This window comes from Chinchilla lanigera, unplaced genomic scaffold (genome assembly GCF_000276665.1).
Source record: "Chinchilla lanigera isolate Chin_1 unplaced genomic scaffold, ChiLan1.0 scaffold00206, whole genome shotgun sequence".
Taxonomy (NCBI): Eukaryota; Metazoa; Chordata; class Mammalia; order Rodentia; family Chinchillidae; genus Chinchilla; species Chinchilla lanigera.
This window is the reverse complement of record NW_004955607.1, coordinates 377,719-394,136: the sequence shown is the minus strand read 5'-3', so window position 1 is coordinate 394,136 and position 16,418 is coordinate 377,719. Positions and strand designations below refer to the sequence as shown.

The following is a 16,418-nucleotide window of genomic DNA, read 5'->3' as shown; positions in this document are numbered from 1 at the left end:
TGTCTGGTGCATATCCAGACATGATGGACTTGGTGGCACTAATTACTGTGCAGTTCTGCTCATCCCTGAGGGAAGCACACGCGTCAGGCGACTGGCACTCTGTCTTGAGGCCCGATCTTCTTCAGGTGTGCCTCCAACCACAGCTCTGACGGCTGTGATGTGCACTGACTTCCTTGTGAGCCCAGCCCCCCTCTGACGGTGCAGTGATTTTTCTCTGACTTAGCTGCCTGTGATGGTGTTGGAGCTGTACTGAAAAGGCCTGGCCACGTCGCTGAAGTTGGGTCTGCCTCTCCAGCCTGCCCTGCCTCTCCTTGCACTGTCACATTCCGTTCACAGATGGTAACAGTTTAGAGTGCAAGCTAACACAGAGAAGGAACCCTGTGACGGGGCTGTCAGCGCAGGAAGACGGAGAGAATAGGGCAAAAATTTGTCCTCCAAAGCTAGCCGCATGTGCCTGTAATCCCAGAACTTCAGGAAGCTGAGGTAGGAGGGTCCCTGCGGTTTGAGGCCAACCTGGGCTGCATAGTGACTTCAAAGTCAGCCTAGACTTTAGAGTGAGAGATCCTGTCTATAAAAAGGGAAACTTTGTCATCCATTAAGTAATGGGAAAATTTTCTAGCTGGAATTTCTTTCCCTAAATACAACCACAAGCCTGTAGCACCATGTGACATGGCCCATCTTTCCCTCATTTCTTCCACATTGAGAATAATTTCTACCACTGTATCTGGGAACTCTTGTAGGTGTTATACTTTCTAATCCTTGCCTAGGGTCTTTTTTTTTAGCATTACTGGGGGTTGAGCTCAGGGCCAGAGCTATATCCCCAGCCCTTTCAGTTGACTGGTTGGTCGATTGAATAATTGATTGAATTTTTGAGACAGGGTGTCACTAAGTTGTGCCTGAACTTGCAGTCCTCTGCCTCAGCCTCCCAGGGTCCTGGGAGGACAGGCCTGTGCCTGTAGGCCCAGCTCTAGTGGTCTTTTTCACTTGTAGAAGTTCATAGGGTCCTGAATGCCCTTGGATGGTCTGCCCTCCCCACTGCTTTTGAGCATCTCAGCACTGCATATGTACACCTGCTTTGAATCCCAGGGGGAAAAGAACACTTCATTTCTTTGGTTGTTCATGTTTCCTTACACGTGTTTTCTTACACACACACCACGCCTGAGCCCAGCAACCCTAATGCGTGCTTCCAACTGTGAACATTGTGTCTGAAAATAACATCACAGTTCCTAGGATGGCTGTGTCTTTATTGTAGGAAGCGAGGCATTTGAGGGTTCTGTCTGTACCTTACTGTCCTTTAAGAATACATTGCTCAGGTTTTAGTCTAACAGGGATCTGAACTCTTGTGCTGTTTCAGCATGCGCCTTACGATGCCATGGTTATGGTGAACATCGCCCACTACGTGGATGAGAGGATTGTAGAGACTGAAGGAAGGTGGATGGTATGTAAAACAGTACTTCCTTTCCTCCTGATGTTTTCACAGAGAAAATATTTTTAAGTCTTTGCTGTTTTCAGGGTTCAGAAAAAGTGCGGGATATACCACTTCCAGAGGAGCTTGTGTTTACTGTGGATGAAAAGGTACTAAGTGACATCAGCCAAGCTAAAGCCCAGTTTCTTCAAGCGGTAGGTGTTTCTTTTTTCTCTTAGATGGTGGTTGATGCTTTTTCTTCTACCAGCTGTATACATTGGACCCTTGAGTTACAACCAGCCTCACATCGAACAACGTGGGTTATGACTGGAATTTTAAAGGTTTAATTTACAACCAAAGTCTTGAGTTATGACTTGAATTCCAGCCACATGTGCAGTTGTAAACAAAAACTCCCGATGCCAGAAAAGCGTCATTCTGAGTCCAGATGCATGTGTTTGTGGATGTGATTTTGGTCAGTGCTTTATATAATTGCTACAATTACTGCTATCAAAATGGCCTAAAAAAGATAGAAAAGAAGCTATGGGAGGAAGGGAAGGTAAAGAAAGCAATTAAAATTGAAAAGAAGAAGAAAATTGTGGAGAAATATGAGTGACATTCATGTGACCAATCTCATTAATATGTACAGCATGTGAAATCCACCATCTCAACAGTCTTACAGAGAAAAGATTTTTTTGTTTTATTTCAAAAAATAAAAGAACAAAAACGTATTAACAAACACACATACATTTATAAAATAACACAAGAACAATACAAGCAGTACTGAAATTCAGACAAGGTGATAGCAAATTAACAATGATAGTTGTATTACATATTGATTTCTTCAAAGTGGTTATTCAGGAAAACAAATACAGACATGTAAGACTGATCAAATAATTAATCATCAACTGTTCCTTTCAATAAAGCAATAGAAGTCAGTAGTGCAACTATGTTAGCTATCCTGTATATACATATAAACATAATTTTCCCCTTTCTAAGAAAAGATTTTTATGAGGAAGCTAGTATTGCTAAAGGTGTTATTCACATTAGTAAGTCATGATCAACAGTATCACATGAGATAGAAAGGCTGTTAGTAGTTTGGATGAGTGAAAGGCAGATGGCAGGTTATAGCCTATCTGAGTCTAATTTGTGAAAATGCTCAGGCTATAAATGGAGATCTTATAAAAGACAATCCATCAACGAGTGATAATGGTGAAACATTTTGTGCCAGTAAGAGGTGGTTTTACAATTTTAAAGCAAGAACTGGGTTCATAGTGTAACTAGGCATGGTAAAACAGCCAGTACTAATGAAAGGGCTGCTGAAAATTACATACACTACTTCAAAATGACACGGAGAAATGGCTTGAGGAAACTGGCCTTTTCTGGAAGAAAATGCCCAGGAGGACATATATTACCTAGGAAGAGAAGAAAATGTCAGGCCATAAGCCTATGAAGGACAGGCTAACCTTATTGCTATGTGCTAATGTGAGTAGTGATGTCAAGATAAGTTCTCTCTTGGTTTATTACTCTGCAACCCCTGTAGTGTTTAGAAGACATGAAGTCATGAATAATAAGCTAGGGGCCATATGAAGATCTAACATAGAAGCCTGGATAACAAGAGTACTTTTCCTTGAGTGGATTGGGGAGGCTTTCTGTCCTACTGTTAAGAAATATCTAGAGGACAAAGGTTTACCTCTGAAGGCTCTCCTCATCATGGACCATACTCCTGAGATTTGAAAGAATTGGCTGAAAAGTTCCCATGCTGTTAGTCAAGTGCTTCCCACCTAATACAACCAACTGCTCTGCTGCAGCCTATGGATCAGCAGGTTATAGCTAACTTAACATACATCAAGGAACTGTTCCTGGAGTGCTCCCAGATGGTCTCAGAGACAGATTTAATTCTAAAGAGTTCTGGGAAGAACATTATAACATCCTTTCCTGCTTGGTGTGGACTGAGAAATCCTGGGCCGGTGTCTATCTAAGGGCACTGAGACCTGCCTGGAAGAAAGTGTGGCATAAAATCATACAGGAGAGAGACTTCAGAGGCTGTGTAGTGGGTCCACAGTCTTCAGTTGACCCTCTAGTTGTGACATGGTCACTATAGCAGAGTCCGTAGGCTTGCAGGTAGACAGTGGTGATGCTGAGGGATTGATAGAGGAACACAGACGAACTGTCTAGAGAGGAACTTAAGTAACTTCTGGCTGAGCAAGAGAGAATGAGCTTTCTAAAGAGGAGGGGGAATATCAACAATAAGTCCAGTAAAGTTCTTTTGAAAAGGAAATCCTGAAAAAGTGGACAAAGCTATAAACATTTCTAGAGAAAACCCTCCCAGAAGAGAAAAAGCCAATCATTGTATTCACTTGCTTAGCGACAATATCATGTCACACTATAGAACAGCACTAAAGAAAAGACAGAAACAGACCAGCTTTTAGTTCTGAAAAGGCTGAGACCGAGTGAGCCAGAAGCAGGTCCTAGTGGGCTACAGACTCTCCCAAGGAGAGAAAGGACACAGAGAGCCAGATTCCTGATACTCTTCTGAAACAGGAAACAATAACCACCAAACAATAACCACCTTCCAAACAATAACCACCTTCCACTTCACCTTTCCTGCAAGCCAGAGATAACTTGAATGGTGAGTAAAGAGTGAAATTAGTGTTTCTGGTAAACTAGGCACATTTCATACCTTTTTAGTGAATGCACTAGGAGAATTATTGGATTTTTTGGTAAATTACACATTATACAACCCTTTTTTATTGTGGAAAGGTTAGTTAAGGGTTTTGGGAGGTTTGGAACACATTATAGGTGTTTCCATTATTTCTGATGGGAAAAACAGTCTTGAGTTACAGCCAACTGGAGTCACAGCCAGCCCTTGCAAACTAATTGAGTTCTTAAGTCAAAGGTCCACTGTATAAAACTTTGGCCATCCCTCAAGTGTGTCTGTGGAAAATATTTTAGAACCACAGCTTCGGAACTTTAGTTACTCATCTGAGGATGGATCTAATGCAGTGATGGTCCACTTTGGGTGATTCTCACTGTCCCTGTTGTGATCTGTCTCTTGTAGGCATCTGATCTGCAAATCGTAGCACCTGCCTTCACCTCTTTTGGCAAGAAGCTGACCAAGAAGCAGTCGCTGCACCCTGACACGTTCATCCAGCTCGCACTGCAGCTGGCCTATTACAGGCTCCACGGGCGGTGAGGGCATTCCTTTCTGTGTTTAAAATCTTGGGCCCCAGGGTATGCATTTCCCCTAGCAATGCCAGCCTCATGCCCCAGCATTTTCGCTCTTCCACTTGGCACTGGGTCCTGTTGTCTTCCATGGACCATGTGGCGGTGCTGCGGGGTGCGACGGATGCCCTGCTGTCCTTGCTGTGTACCACAGCGCTCACTTGATGCTTGTGATGGTCTGCGCCCTCTGAGAGCGTCCTCACCACAGAGAGCAGCAGGTTCTCTTCAGCCTGTTTTCTGATGGGCTTGTGAAAACTGGGTTGTGTAGCTGATCCAGCCTCTCCTCATTTTTGGAAGAGGAGAGGCACTGTGTTGTGAGTTTCTAGGGCCCGAGCAAGCATGGGAACTGGGTCTTTTATATCCAACCTGGTATAAGCGATAGACAGTTAGGGGTTGTTTCTACCTTTTGACTTTTGTGAATAATGCTGCTATGAACATTCATATACAAATACCTGTTTGAGTCCTGTTTTTTATTCTTTTGAGAAGTGAAATTGCTGCATTGTATGATAATTTTATGTTTAACTTTGAGAATTGCTAAACTGCTTTCCATATAGTTGTACCATTTTATATTTCCATCAGCTGTACACATATCTTCCATTTGCTACAAGTTGTTTCCAACACTGGCAAAGGATGATCAAAACATATGGTGAATAGCTGAAGAAACTTTGTTGCATCAAAAGGCACTTTGCCCTTAATCCTCCTCAGAATGTGTTTGCTCTCTGAACGCACTCCTCCCCTGGTTCCTGACACTTTCTGAAGCAGTTCTGGTGTCCTCTTTTGTGTCCTTAGAAGATGTGATAAAAAATACGGTAAATACTGTTGCCAAGTGCCGTCCAACAGAAAGGTGAGCTAGTAAATACACAACTCTGTGTCCTCATCTACCGTATTCACCAGATCCGGCACTGTGTGACTTCCAGCTCTTCCTCAAAGTCAAAATGACCATGAAAAATAAACATTTTGAATCAAGTTAGGACGTTGAGGCACCTGTGACAGTGTAGCTAAAGACAGGAATGAGGACTCCAGAGCTGCAGAAAGTGGCAAGGATGATGAGGTGAGATTGAAGGGAAGGGAAATAGTTTGAGGATTGATCGCACTGTGCTTTTTACTGTAATAAATGTTTTAAGAATGTAAATATCCACTACATTTGTGGGTCTTTGATCCATTTGAGTTCATTTTTATATATAGCATAAGGTAAGAGTTTGTATTAGTCAGGACTTGCCAGAGAACAGAACCAAATATGCATATTGGGAGAGAGAGAGATTGACTGATTGGGATTTGTGATGGAATTTGCTCATACGTCTGTGGGGACTGAGAAGTTCCTAATCTGCCTGTGAGCTGAGGAAAGCTGGTGATCTAACTGGGCCTGAGTCCAGATTCCTGAGAATCTGGTGCAGTGGCGTGAGGGTGTGAGGAGTCCGATCTGGGAGGCCAAGGGCCGGGAGAGAGCAGCTTCCCTTCTTTGCCACTGTTCCACCTAGGCGCTCAGCAGCCTGGGTGATGCCTGACACATTGGTGAGGGCTGTCTTCTCACAGTCTCCAGGCCAGAGCTCCTGTCTTCCTTGAACACCTCGCAGACATGCTCTGTAGCTTCCCTTTCCTGGTCAAGCTGACCGCCTGGGGCCCAGCTCTGCTGTAGGGTGCTCACTTCCCCAGCTCAGTCATCTTTGCACCTTCTTGAGAATCAGTAGGCCAGAGGTGTGAGAGGGTTTTGGGGTTTTCACTTCTCTTCAGTTGTGTCTACCTTTGCATGAGGGCTAGGCTCTCTTTCTCATTGGAGCTGTGTAGCCAGTTTGTTACCTGGAAGTGTGAGTCATTCACCTTTGTCCTTCCCAAGGTTGTTAGGTTTGTCTGGTCACTTCAGATTCCTCCAGAGCAGAGAACCAGGGGCAGCAGTCGTGGGGTCTGCACAGGCCTCTGCGCATAACCGGCAAGGTGACAGTACCAGGCTCTTCCCTGCTCTGGTTTGAAAATTAAAGTCTTGACTTCTGCCTGAGTTGGAGGTCTCAGTCTCTGAATAAAGCCAGCTTTTTCGATTCACTCTATTTGTGATGACGTTACAGCGTTTTCTTTATGACACGCTCTTTTTATTTTCATAGCCCTGGCTGCTGCTATGAGACAGCGATGACGAGATACTTCTATCACGGCCGCACAGAGACAATGCGGTCGTGCACCATGGAGGCTGTCAGGTGGTGCCAGTCCATGCAAGACCCTTCTGCCAGCGTGAGTATCCTAGGGGAGAGGCTCCCAGGTCGGTTTAATTGTTGTCAAGGAATCCTGGGTCATTCAGATACTTTGAGACATTTTGTCTTCTGAAGTTTCCAAAACACATATATGTTCATTTGTCAGTGAAGTGTGCATTTGGAAAGACTAAGAAACGAAGAAGCTCTCAAGGGGAAAAGAAAAATAGTAATTACAAGAAGTGATGGACCTGCTACCTAGCTTGCTGAGGTGACCATTTTCACGTTTACCTGAATATCAAGTTGTACATCTATATATATGTAGTTTTTGTCAATAACGCTGAAAAAGCAAACAACAACAAAAGAAAGATAGGCCTGGAAAAAGGAGCTTGTTTGTGTCACTCTCTGGGCAGTGTCTTCTTACTTGAGTCCTTGAACCTGACTGATCTGCATGTGGAATGGCTGGTGAAGGCAGGCCTCTGCCTCCTGTCCTGGAAGGGAAGCTTTTCTTTATTGGGCTGAATGTTTCTGAAATCATAGATTCTGGTTCTCCGTGAAATCAGCGGGACCAGAACAGGTGTATATGTTTTATTTTATGATTTTTGCATTTTGAAGTGTTTAGACAATAGCATATTTCTTTCTTACTATTGTTTTGTGTTTTGCCGTCATTTTAGTTTTGATAAACTTGGTCATACACATTTTATTTTCATGTTACTATTTTTGTACTTACAATTTAGTTTTGAGATCTCCACTGTTTCTGTCATTATATTTGTCACTGTCACTTGAGTACTGCCTACACATTCTCATTTTCCTTTTCTAGAAAAGAAACAATCAGAGCAGGCACACAGGGAAGGAAAGGCGGTAGGATAAATGAGAAAAGACACAGTAGCATGTACTATAGGTTCCTGGAAGTCTTTCCTGTCCCAGACTTCCCAAATCCTAGTTATAATGAACTTAGGTTCTTTTTATTTAGTTGAGTTTTATGCAGTTTGTTATTGGAACTTGGTTTCTTGATGTGTATTGAAATGTGATCATCTTGATTTTTAACACAGCTTTTTGAGCGGCAGCAAAAGATGCTACAGGCTTTTGCAAAGCATAATAAAATGATGAAAGAATGTTCTGCTGGGAAAGGTATGTATGTTAGAATTATTCTGACTTAAAAAAAAAAATCACGTTAAGAATTTTTGCTGACTCAGATGTGGGGTTTTATTGCAGGGTTTGACCGTCACCTTTTAGGTCTTTCACTCATAGCAAAGGAGGAAGGTCTTCCTGTCCCGGAGCTTTTCACAGACCCACTTTTCACCAGAAGGTAATGTAGTGTAGTGCTTTACCCTTGTGCCAGTGCTGAAAGTGCTTCAGAAACAATGTAAGCATCTGTAGGCCTGAAATGACACCTTCCTTTGTGCCATGCAGTGGAGGAGGCGGGAATTTTGTCCTCTCGACAAGTCTGGTTGGTTACTTACGAATCCAGGGTGCAGTGGTCCCCATGGTGCACAACGGATATGGCTTTTTCTACCACATCAGAGACGACAGGTGAGGCTGCTCTCTTGTGCTTGCTAGGTGGGCTCAGAAAGGGACCGCATTTGTTGTCTGAATGTTTTTCTACACTGTGATTCTAATTATGTTGTCACCTGTCACTTGCTGTGTAAGTAACTCTTGTTGCCACTTAGACATTTCGTGTGTGTTGTATTTCTCTTTCCTGCTTTTGAGACACTAACAAAATCAGTCCTTAGAGGTTTTAATGCAAAACACTTGCAGGTTGTTCCAGTGATCATACCTTCAGCCTCAAAATCAGTACATTCTTTGACATTTGAGTTGTGAGAAACTACAGTGAATGTTTAAATTTTAAAAAATTGCATTACAATAAAGTTTACATTGCTGTGAATCTTCCCATAGTCTCCCCCTCGCTCCGCGCACACCCCATCATTCCTGCCACTTTCTGAAAGAGCTCTGGAGTCCTCTTTCCTGAGGGTCTTTAGTTGCAGTGTCCTGGCTGCGTAGGTGTCCTGAATCAATTCAAAACATTTCCCTTCCGTGGTCATTTTGAGTTTGGGAAAGCCAGAAGCCGAATATGCCAAGTCCAGTGAATAAGGTGGGTAAGAACACACCAGCGTGTTTTTCGAGCCTGCTTTCTGTTGGTGGTGCTCGGGGCGATGTTCACCGCGTTTTCAGTGACGCCTCATGAAGACACTCAGGAGAGAGGACTTCCCAGAGCTGCTTCAGAAAGTGGCAAGAATGCTGCGATGAGTGTGACCCAAGCGAGGGGAAGGATTTGAGGGGGGTTAATGACAATGTGTCTTTTACATGTTTGAATTTAAACATTTTTATGTATTTTGATCCTCCCTGGTATTTGGTCCATACAAGGCATTTTATGGTTTAGTTCAGATAAAGTTTGTAAGTACATTCCACCCCCTAAATCCGTGGGTTCTGCGTGGCGGAGCATAGTGATGGAGGCACCTCAGATGGAGCATGAGAAATTAGAATGCGAGTATGCATGACATATTTCAGTTTGAAATACAGTGTTTTTTATACTTTCTTTTTTTAACATTTTACCGTCAGTATCAGTGTTTCAGAATCATCACTGGCTCCCACGTGTGGTGCGATTGGTGCAGTTAGCTATGCCAGTGGATGGTGCCTTCCCACAGCTCCATCTGTGCACATTGGCACACAAATTAAATCTAAGTGATAAAGGCTAGGTAAGGGTCTTTTCACAAGTAGGCTCAGAAGTCTGAAGTCGTCATGATAGAGTACGAGTGAACATTCTCACGCTTCCCTGAAGTGGCAGCCTCTGTGTTGTATGCAGGAATGGAGCTCTAGCCACATATACCTCAGTGCTCTGGCTTACGAGAAAGTCCACTTGTAAAGATCTGGGCAAAGTTCTGCTCTCTCCTTTGGAAGTCCTCAGTGGGGATTTGGTGCACTGGGTGTTGCTTTAGGTGCAATGGATGACCAACAGGCAGGATCTCTTCTCCTGCAGATTGTGTTTCATACTTGCAGATAAAAGACAGACACAAACAGATAATCCTAACAGTGAGAAATGCTGTGGAGAAGTAAGCAGGTTGCCGTGTGATAGAGATCAACTGGTAGGGTGGTGAGCAGCGCTGGTCCAGTGTGGCCAGGCGCAGGCTCTGAGGAGGAAGGGCAAAGCTGCGACATTAGGAAGAGAGGAACTAATCCCACTGCTAGGCAAGAAGGCAGCTCTGACTGCCGCTTCCTGTCCGCTGCCACTGCTGAGCCAAGCCAGCACCCTGTCCCTCTTAGGCCGTCGCAGCGGGTTCTTTCCCTGCACACCTCTGCACGGAGGCCCTCGTGTGCCTTCTGGAAACAGCTCAAGGGATGTTGCTCTTTGAAAACCCTCAGCAGCTTTCCATTTCACAGTGAAATGAACTCTTTCTGAGAGACCCTACAGCTTGAGCTCTGGTCTGCTTTCTGACTTTCTTCTACAGCTCGGCCTTTCCCTCTGCTCCAGCCTCACTGGTGTCTTGGGCCTTGAGTGTTGCCAGCAAGCTCCTCTTGGTATTGCACTCAGGATTTCTGTGCCTGGTCTTCCTTCCTGGAGACACATGCAGGGGCCACCACCTTACCTTGTCGGGGGATCTGTTGAGACATTACTCATACGAGAGGCTCTCTGTGACCCTTTGGAACAGCATTTCTCTTCCTTCCCTGTACCATATGCCTTTCTTCATCGTGCTGAGAACTGTCTGATGTGAGCATGTGTGTGTGTGTGCGCACATGTATGCATGCATGTTCAGTGCACTATCTGTCTTCCCTCCCTTGTATATAAAAAAAGCCGTATGGGCACTGGGTCTATTATATCCCCAACTATATAACAGAGCCTTGTACATATGTTGTACCCAGTAAATGTTTTTAGAATAACTTTGTCAATAAAAGTTCAGGTCCTGGCACAGGTACGGCATTGGCACATGCAAGGTGGAGAGGCAGGAGAGCTGTCATTGGCAGTCGAGGGGAGAGTGACAAGAGTCCGGAGAGGAGACCGTGTTGTCCGCCCCAAGTGCACATGAGAATCACCTGGAGAGCTTAAAAGGAAGAAGCAAGAAAACTGGAGACACTGTTTTGGTTGATGTGGTAAATTTTAAATAGAACCTTGTGACATGATAAGGTTCTTTTGGATTTTCTACTAGGAACACTGGGAAGTGTATTAAACATTTTAAGCCCAGAAGTGACTTGTTTCACTTACATGTAAGAGGATCCCAGGCTGTTCCCTGGGTATAAGTTGGGAGACAGTAATGTGGTTAAACTAGATAAGGGAAGTGAGGAAATATCTTAGCCATTTGCCATTAACAGGCTGAAGCTGGAAATTTAGAAGAGATTGATTTTGGCTTTTGGATCAGGCAGCCCATTTGCTGTAGACTTGTGGCAGAGCAAGTGGGACACAACACAAGGGACAGCCTCTGGTATCACACCCAGCCTGCTTTGTAACCTTTGGTCCCAGAGGGCAGTGTCAGCCCCTCCTGACGACCTTGTCTCTTCTCAAAGGGCCCAGCCCTCTTGGGCACATGGAGCCACAGTCACTCCTGCCTGAGCTCTGGTGGGCAGGTCGCCTCCAGCCATGGCAGGAAGGACAGGCACGATGTCTCTGGCAAAGCTGCTGATAGTGAAGTAGAGAAGTAGCAAGCGCAGATGGGTTGTGGAGTTCGAACCAGGTGTGCTTCCTGAGGGATTGTCAGTTTTGGTGGTGCATTTCTTGGAGTGAAGAAGACTGGGGCACTGGTCTGAGGCAGGTGAAGAGGAGCCAAGACCTGTGTGGTATATGTTGCTATGGAGAGGAGCTCACTGTCCCTGTGGAGAGGCTTTTTCTGCCGGAGGCTGGGTGCATGAGTTGTGGCCCCTAGACCCAGAGGTGCGTGTTTATGAGACATTGCTAGACACACCCACAGTAGTTTTCAAACAGAACACTTAGAAATGGTTCTGAGTGGTTTTCTTTTTCCTTCCGTTGTTAAACTTGAAAATTGTGTGACCAAAAAAATTTCTTTTTAAGTAGCATTTTAAATGTACTCAGTGGACCCTGGAGTTACAACCAGCCTGACATACGAACAACTTGGGTTATGTTATGGTTTGTGTCTGGATGTCCCCCCAAAGCCTCATACGGTCGTGGGGCGGGCTTTCTAGAGTTTATGATTGATTCACGAGTGCAGTACCCGCCTGGGGGCGGGTAGTTTGCATATAATGTGAGGGAGGGAAAGAGGCTGCTTGCCTCGCTCCTCCCCTCAGGCTCTTGTTGCTTTTGCTATCTTCTGCCTCCATGAACTGCCTTGGAGCCAGCCAGTATGGACTGAAACTTCCACAAACTGTGAGCTAAATAAACCTTTCCTTCCTTAATTCTGGGCGTTGGGTATTTTGTCTCAACAACAAGAGAAAAGTAACCAAGACAGGTTATGACTAGAATTTTAGTTTTAGCTAAAGCCTTGAGTTATGACTTGAATGCTGGCTGCTTGTGCTTCTGGATGGTCTCAGATACAGATTTAACCCCTAAAGAGTCCTGGAGGGCACATTACAACACCCTTTCCTGTGTGGGGTTCATTGGGAAATCCTGGCTCGTGTCTCTCTAAGGACAGAGATCTGCCTCTGTACAGGAGGGAGACTCTGAAGGCTGAGTAGAGGAGCCTGAGCCTTCCATTGACAACTTGAGTTACAACCAGTCTTCGGGAATGAGTTGAGTTTGTAACTAAGGGTTGTAACTCAGTATATTATCATTGTAAAACATTTATAAAGTATGGAAAACAGGAAGAGTTACCTGCCTGTCCACTCAGGCACAAGATTATTGTTATTGTGTGGTGCTTCTAGTCAATAATGTATGTAGACGATTTTTAAATCCTAATTTTGTGTCCTTTTTTGTGATTTCCTTCTCACCATTCAAGCAGTTCCCAATGCCATTGACTATGCTTTGAGATATTTTCAGGGTTGGATAATTTTCATTCTTCTATATGCAAGATGGATGGCACTTAGTGAGGAGTAATTGCCAGTGTTTCATAAGTTTCCATAACTCGCCTAGCTGCTTCCCTGTCTCTCGCTAAGAGCCAGGTTTTCTATTCTGAGGTACTAGAAGCCAGGCTTTTCTCCTTTTCTTCTGTTTCTTGATCACTGCAAGTTGTGTATCACAGTTAAATGTGTCCTTTATCATTTTCTCAAATGTATCCTTCCTCATAAATGTATCCTTTCTCATTTCATCATACCATTACCGCCTCTAGGTTTTATAAAATATTTTTATTAATGTTACAGACAAAGATAACCTCTTTATTTAAGAAGTGAAATATTTTTGTTTATTGGCACTGTTTCTTTTGTGAATATTCTGCAAGTAAGCATGATTATGTAATTTAGAAAGATAACTGAATTATAAAAAATGTAACACTTGAACAGGAATTATTAATCTGTGGAAAGAAACGTTTAGATGCTGCCTAAAGAGCTGCAAGCCCATGCACAGTCCAGCTGGAACATTGAGAACAGCTCACTAGCTAGAAAGCAGGCAGGACTCTGCAGGGCTCTGTATTCTGTGCTTGCCAAATGTGCACAGTAACCTGGGCGCCATCATGCTATACTGGGCCAGAGCAGGCTTCCGTTTGATTCTGCTTAGTCTGAAGCCCGTGCTCAGGACACAATTTGCTGTCCTTTTCAGTGATGTGGAAATCGCATGCCTGACCAGTGAGTGCCTTACCTTGTATATTTTGCTTCTGAGCTCTATTTCTGTACTTCATAAAAGCTTTTGAGTGTCTGGAAAGGGAAAGGCTGGTTCCACAAAGCTAAGAGCCAGGTTTTCTGTTCTGAGGTATCAGAAGCCAGGCTTTTCTCCTTTTCTTCTGTTTCTTGATCACCGTCTCACTGGCCAGATCTGGGATTTCTCCATGCAGGGATCCAGGAGGCGATGGCAGACGGTGTGGCTTGGTGAAATATTTTCTTTGCTTCTTCCAGAAGTGCTTTTCTTACCTCTTTTCAGCCTCTACTTTGTTTTTTTAAAAATGCTGTTCAAATGCTAAACTCTTTCTTTAAAAGCAGTTCAAATTTCATTACAAACAGTAATGTCGGTTGTATTACAACCCACTCCAGTGACATTTTTTAGGAAGAAGAGTTTTGATTGTTTTCTTTTGAACATAAAACTTCTTCTTGAACATAAAAAGTTCTCTTCCAGAGAACTCTTGGGCTCTGATTTTTTATTCCTTATTGTCCTCAGTCTATTGTCTAGTGAATTACAGAAATTCCCTGGCATTACCTGTAAATACAGCTTGTCTTTTAGTTGTCTCATGTTACACATGTCTAATACCAGCAAGATTTCACGTATTAACAGAGAGGTGGAATAAAGGTCCTAGCTCTGTCTCCCATCACAGTTGAGGCCTCTTGTGTAATCACTCATGATTTGTACTTCACAGATTCATTGTGGCCTGCTCAGCCTGGAAGTCTTGTCTGGAGACTGACGCAGAAAAGCTCGTTGAGCAGATTTTCCTTGCTTTCCATGACATGATGCAGCTTATGAACCCTGCTCATCTTTAGGGACTTGGCACTTGACAGAATGATCATGAAAGGAAGAACGGAATGTTGACTTGAACGAAACTTGACAAATGTAGAATCAATAGAATCATGCTCTCCAAATGTATTCTGCCGTAGAAAGTAGAATACTTTTAAGCTTTCACTACTGCAACAGCAATGAGAATTGAGTATACAACTATGCAATGTTTAAGGCTCAACAATGCAAATCTATAATTTTAACAATGCAAATTTTACCCTAACTTTTAATACTGTTGATATTCATATATGTTATAAATCCTCTTTCTAAATATCACTATAGAGTTCATCTTTGCGTACGTTAACATTTTCTAATTGTTAAAGGGTATGAAGTACATGACTAGATGTTCATTCCCAAATCCATGCCCTCCCTGCTCACCACAGGGGTCTGAATGGATTGTGTTTCTGGGGAAAACCCACTGCAATCATTGGTGATCGAAAACAGATAAAATTAAGTTATAGTAGGGAGACTCACAATCTTAACTGCATTGTAATTAGTTTTGTGAATATAAAAATAAAACACATATTTAAAATTAAACACTAATGGTTAATGACTTTTGATAGTTAAATGTTGAATCAGTCTCAGGATTTTACAGTTTGTTTTTCCTGTTTACTATTGAATGTTGTTTCTGCTCTCAGAATTTCAATCATGTAGTTTCTTGTTTTCTCTTTGAATAAATGACTCATTCCCCTTTGCTTTCTCTGTGCTTTCTCATCCCATTATGTTGCTCTGCAGTACACCACTCCCATGGCAAGGTCAGGCTGGGGTGGAGCTCGCAGGCAGTGCTTGGCTTGCATGCACAAGGCAATGGGGTTCCATGCCCAGCACTGCAAACAAAGCAGCCAGGGTCTGATAATAGCTTGCCCTTCCTCATGGTTTTGTTAGTTGACTGTGCTAAGACAGTTCTTCTGCTGATCTTGCCTTGATTTATTTACGTGGCAGTAATCCTCAGGCTGCTAGGACAGGCTGGAAGGTGTCAGATGTCCTCATCTTCTGTCTGGGCCTTAGTGGCCAGGACTCTGCCCCTGTGGTCTGTGTTGACTGAGTAGTCAAGACGGAATGCAGACTTTGCCTGGGAGTGTTCCGAGAGGTGCAGGTAGGAATCACACAGTTTCTTAGGGTCTGGTGTCATGTGCCCTTGTGTCATTTCTGCTGTACTCTGTTGGGGAAGTCCAGGTCCAGGGGGTGGAGGAGAAAATCTTACCTCTTGATGAGAGGAACAAAATTATGTGTTAAGAGTGGGCAGAGGACACTTACATGGCTGTTTTTGGAGTATTTTACCATATTTTAATACACAGATTGCAGTATACTTAACGCACTGGTTGTATCTCCCTTTAAACGTTCTTACATGCTCTGACTTTCAAAAGACTAGTTTATGGAAACATGTTGTCATTATAGTAACTGACACTTAAACCCGCTGCACTGGACTGGGCTGTATCCTGAGAAGTAGGACTGGGACTGTTTCTTTGTGAAAACACTCAGAGGCAGCTCCTGTGACCCTTGATACATCTCTCATAGTCACTGTAGACAGCAGGTGAAGCCTGAACTTTCTCCTCCCTGGTGCAGTGTGTAGACTGGATAGCCAGGGCTATTAGAATCGTCTGATTGGTCTTTAATAATGTTCAGGAGTTGGTTGTGTGAGCACTGTCTGGCAGAGAAGCCTTTTCACGCAAGCCTTAACATGTTCCCTTAACTTGCCTGAAAATCTACATCACGCTCTAAAAATAGATTCCTGGACCTCAACCCAGACCTGCTGAATTGGGATGTTCAGCCCCTATGCAGTGTGGGAATAACCACACAGGAATAGGTTAGACACTGTTCACTTTGATCCCTGCAGTAACACACTCTGCCCTCCTGTTGTTGAATCTGAAATTCAGTCCAAAACTCCTTTGGCAATATCTGGCTTATTACCAGGAGAACTTGATCTTGGTCCTTTACTGAGCTAAACCACCAGTTACAGCAATTAGAACTGATATTGCTCTGGAAAATTATGGAAAAAACCTTGTTGTATGATTAGTCCATTGATGAGCAGTACATCCCCATAAAGATCCAGTCACCTTCCAAAACAGGAGACCTTGAGGGGGTCATTCTAGACCTA

The 16,418-nt window shown here is 43.6% G+C and overlaps 1 protein-coding gene across 2 annotated transcripts in view; it reads left to right on the top strand.

The window, feature by feature from the left end:
• The window catches only part of Crot (carnitine O-octanoyltransferase), a gene marked incomplete at its 5' end in the record, with an annotated part of 34,274 nt that extends 19,258 nt beyond the window's left edge, over positions 1–15,016 (top strand). For both annotated transcript variants that reach the window (XM_013510115.1, XM_005414907.2), the window contains 8 exon segments: positions 1,355–1,438; positions 1,513–1,620; positions 4,464–4,594; positions 6,724–6,847; positions 7,857–7,935; positions 8,020–8,113; positions 8,218–8,337; positions 14,187–15,016. In XM_013510115.1, coding sequence (XP_013365569.1) covers positions 1,355–1,438; positions 1,513–1,620; positions 4,464–4,594; positions 6,724–6,847; positions 7,857–7,935; positions 8,020–8,113; positions 8,218–8,337; positions 14,187–14,307 — 861 coding nt within the window. In that variant the 3' untranslated portion in view covers positions 14,308–15,016.
• Positions 15,017–16,418: the final 1,402 nt, after the last annotated feature.